The sequence below is a fragment of the Myotis davidii genome, unplaced genomic scaffold, assembly GCF_000327345.1.
Source record: "Myotis davidii unplaced genomic scaffold, ASM32734v1 scaffold665, whole genome shotgun sequence".
NCBI lineage: Eukaryota > Metazoa > Chordata > Mammalia > Chiroptera > Vespertilionidae > Myotis > Myotis davidii.
Window position 1 is genome coordinate 106,985 of NW_006296410.1, and position 3,245 is coordinate 110,229.

At 63.3% G+C, this 3,245-nt stretch overlaps 1 protein-coding gene across 1 annotated transcript in view; it reads right to left on the reverse strand.

Moving 5' to 3' along the window:
* Nucleotides 1-3,245, reverse strand: part of UVSSA (UV stimulated scaffold protein A) — a 16,776-nt gene that overhangs the window by 10,576 nt on the left and 2,955 nt on the right. Inside the window, exons 5-7 of the mRNA XM_015568925.1 lie at nucleotides 3,125-3,244; nucleotides 2,167-2,279; nucleotides 1,958-2,086 (exon numbers count right to left, since the gene is read on the reverse strand). Of these exons, the coding sequence (XP_015424411.1) occupies nucleotides 1,958-2,086; nucleotides 2,167-2,279; nucleotides 3,125-3,244 (362 nt within the window). The remainder of the gene's footprint in view (nucleotides 1-1,957; nucleotides 2,087-2,166; nucleotides 2,280-3,124; nucleotide 3,245) is intronic.

Here is a 3,245-nt window from a genome sequence, read left to right on the forward strand (position 1 = left end):
GTCACAGGAATTTACTGGCCCTGCCGAGTCCAAGGTCCCCACGTCACTGATTTAGTTCCTCTGCCTCTCTGGGAGCCTGACGCGTCCAACATTTCATTCCCTGCGTTTCCTGCTCTGTCCTTTTCACCTACAGGAGGCCAGGCCTCACTCCACAGCGGCCCAGACCCAGGAGCCCTCACGTGGCTGAGCGGAGGACCGCCATTAGACCACGCAGCTGTCAGAGCCTGGCGATGGTGGGAACAGGGCGCGTGTGGGCTTCAGCCACTTACACACGTAAGCCAATGTTATTTTAAACCCCCACTGCGGGGAGTTTAAATAGACCGACACTTAAAATTATTTTTTTCTGACTTATTGGTGAGGGGAAATTACTATTTTGTTAATTACACAACACTAAGGAATTGGTGATCTTAGCTCCATAATTAAAAGTTTCCAGAGAATGTTTATCAGCGTAACAGATGCAGCCCGTGATCGTGCCGCTGCCGAGCTGCCGGCTGGAGACTAAATCTCCCAGGGCTGCTGCCTATCGATCGGGGCGAGATTTATCCCAGCCGTTCCCCAGCGCAGGCGGCGAGGCCTCTATAAAGTACCGTTAGACCCATTTAAACCGGCTTAAATATTTCCTAAAGACAGAACATCTACATCAAAAGGAAAACAGTATGTAGGAACCAGTGGCTACGAGGACAGAAACAGGAAATCAAAAGAAAAAGACCCCCCCTCCGCCCCCCAGTGCAGCTGCGGGGGGAGAGGCCCCGCGGCCGGACCTTAGAGAGCCAGGCTCCCCTCCCGTGTCTGGAGCTCGGGGGTCGCTGGGACCGGGGACCCTCTCACACAGTGACCAGTTCTCAGATGTTAGGTCACTTACTGAACCAGCACCCCACTCAGCCAGGCCCGGGCTAAGTGGGGAGGCACTGAGGCCAGGGATTTAACCCCAGGCATCTTGCAGGAAAACCAGCCTAGAACAATGCGATCCTAATTCCTAACTACCAGCCCGCAGGCGGCCGCCCTGCGCTGAACAGAACGGGAGCAGATGCACAGATACCGCGGCGTCTATTCTGGGAACGGCGCCACCTGAGCCGGGCGCTGCCACTCAGGCTGGCCCAATCGCTCCATCTGCAGCCCGGGAATGAGCTGTCTCCAAGGAATGAGGCAGCCTCTGCATCAGCCCCTGGAGCCGCCTCGTCTCCGCCGCCCGCTCCTTCCTGACAGGCAGGGACGAGGCAGAGACGCGCCTCCCGCCTGCTCCCCGCACTCCATCAGGCCCTGGCCCGCACCGCCCCGCGCAGCACGCACAGCGCCCGCCTCGGTTTACCCTGTCATCCTGCGTCCGTGGACACACCCAGCCCCCGGTCAGCCCCGCGCCAGACCAGGCCCTCCAGCCTTCAGAACGGGCAGTGGCATCTCCTCGACCAATGGCTTCCCACTCCCCTAGCCGCTCCTGCCACGAGCAGCCTGGAGCTGCCCCACTGACGACCAGGGTGGACACTGACCCTCCCACCCACACAGCACCCGCAGACGCCGGGGCAGCTTGCTGGCCCCTGCCAGTGAGAGGTGCGAGTCTCTGAGCTCGGAGGTGGTGGAGGTGCCGACAGGGCTTCTGCAAGCAACTCATGAGCTCACAGACACACCAACAGCCGCCAGGCTCCCTGCAGCCCTGCACCGGCTGCTGTGAGCGGCCTGACAGCCTCGTTTTCCTTGAAGACAAGATCGCCCTCTGCTGGTCCCAGGGAGCTGCACACTCCACAAAGTCAAGGCCCGACTGCTCAGAAACTCACCTGGAAGTCACAGGCCTCCACCCCAGGGACTGGGCACTCCCTGTCCCAGCCCCTCTACCTCCTCATCCTCAACTCCAGGGCCTGGTGAGGAAGGAACCGGAAGGCACCAGAGCCCAGCCTCTCTGCTCAGAGGGCTGAGCTAGGGCCAGAGACTTTGCCGCCCCACCAGCCCTCACCCCACTCACCTCCCTCCGGCGAGGCCCCTCGGGCTCAATGTCCAGCTCCTGGGATCTCCGCAGGGCGGTTTCCAGCTCAGCCTTCAAGTCGATGGCGGCCTCCAAGTGCTGGCCACGTGCACCTGCGCGGGTGAACAGCTGCCAGCAAGGGGGCGTCACCCGGCAGGCTGGGCACCCTCCCCGCACTCCCCGCAGGCACGACCCAGGCGCAGCCTCACCTGGACCCAGGTGCGCACAGCCGGTAGGAACTTGTTCTGGATGAGCTTGAGCGCGTCCCGGGCCGACTGGATGACAGCGCAATTGTCCTCGTCCTCCTGCACCCTGAGGCTGCCTGCAGGGGGAACAGGGGTCACCAGAGGGACCAGGGCCCCGGGCAGGTCACCAGCACTTCCGCCCATCCCACTTCCATCACAGATCCCCTGGGACCCCAAACTGACGCCCAAATCTGCTGCTTCACGATTTTGGCAAAGACCAGGTCAGCCTGACCTGATGCTCCTTCCCCTGGACCCGAGACCTCTACGGCTTCCCACAGACAGACAGGCCCGGCCATCCACCGCCGCCCCCACTGCCTCAGGGTGAAGGCCGGCTCCTCCCTGTGCCCAGCCAGTCCAGCTGCCACCCCCACCTCCCACCCACTGCCAGCTCCCTGCCCCCGGGCACAGGTGGGCAGTTCCTTGGGGCTCGCCAGGCTCTGAGTGAGGGCGTGCGTGTGAGGACGTCCTGCGGCTCCAGCAGGGCTGCCCTCCTCCCAAGAACACATCTGAAGGCCAACCCCACTCACACCCACGAGGGCGGACGTCGGGGCAATGAGGAAGCTCGGCGGAAGGGGGGGAATCGGGGTGAAGCCGTGAGGCTGGGACACCAGGGCCCCGTGGACTCTGGGGGCACCACCTGTATCTTTGCAGATACAGCGAGAAGCAGCTTCTCCATCTCGTTTTCCTCCCAGGCCCAGCGGCCACCCTGTGACCCCGATGGACTGGGCAGCAACCACAGCCACCACGAGGGCGCAGGGCAGGCCTTGGACGCACAGCCTAACCCCGCCCTGGGGCTGAACCCTGCTCTCAGCCCCAACGCGTCTGGGCTGTCAGAGTGCCCGAGGGCCCTGGCCAGAGGCCTGGTTCGGGCAGCCACCTGGGCTGCGGCCACGAGGGAGCTCCGAGCAGCAGGAGCGGGTACCTGAGAGCTCCACATCCAGCGTGTACTTGTGGGAGCCCAGCCCATGGCGCCGCACAAAGTCCTCCTGGTCGCTCTCCTCCTCGTCCCCCGAGGCCCCCGTGGTGGCCACTGGGCGGCGGGC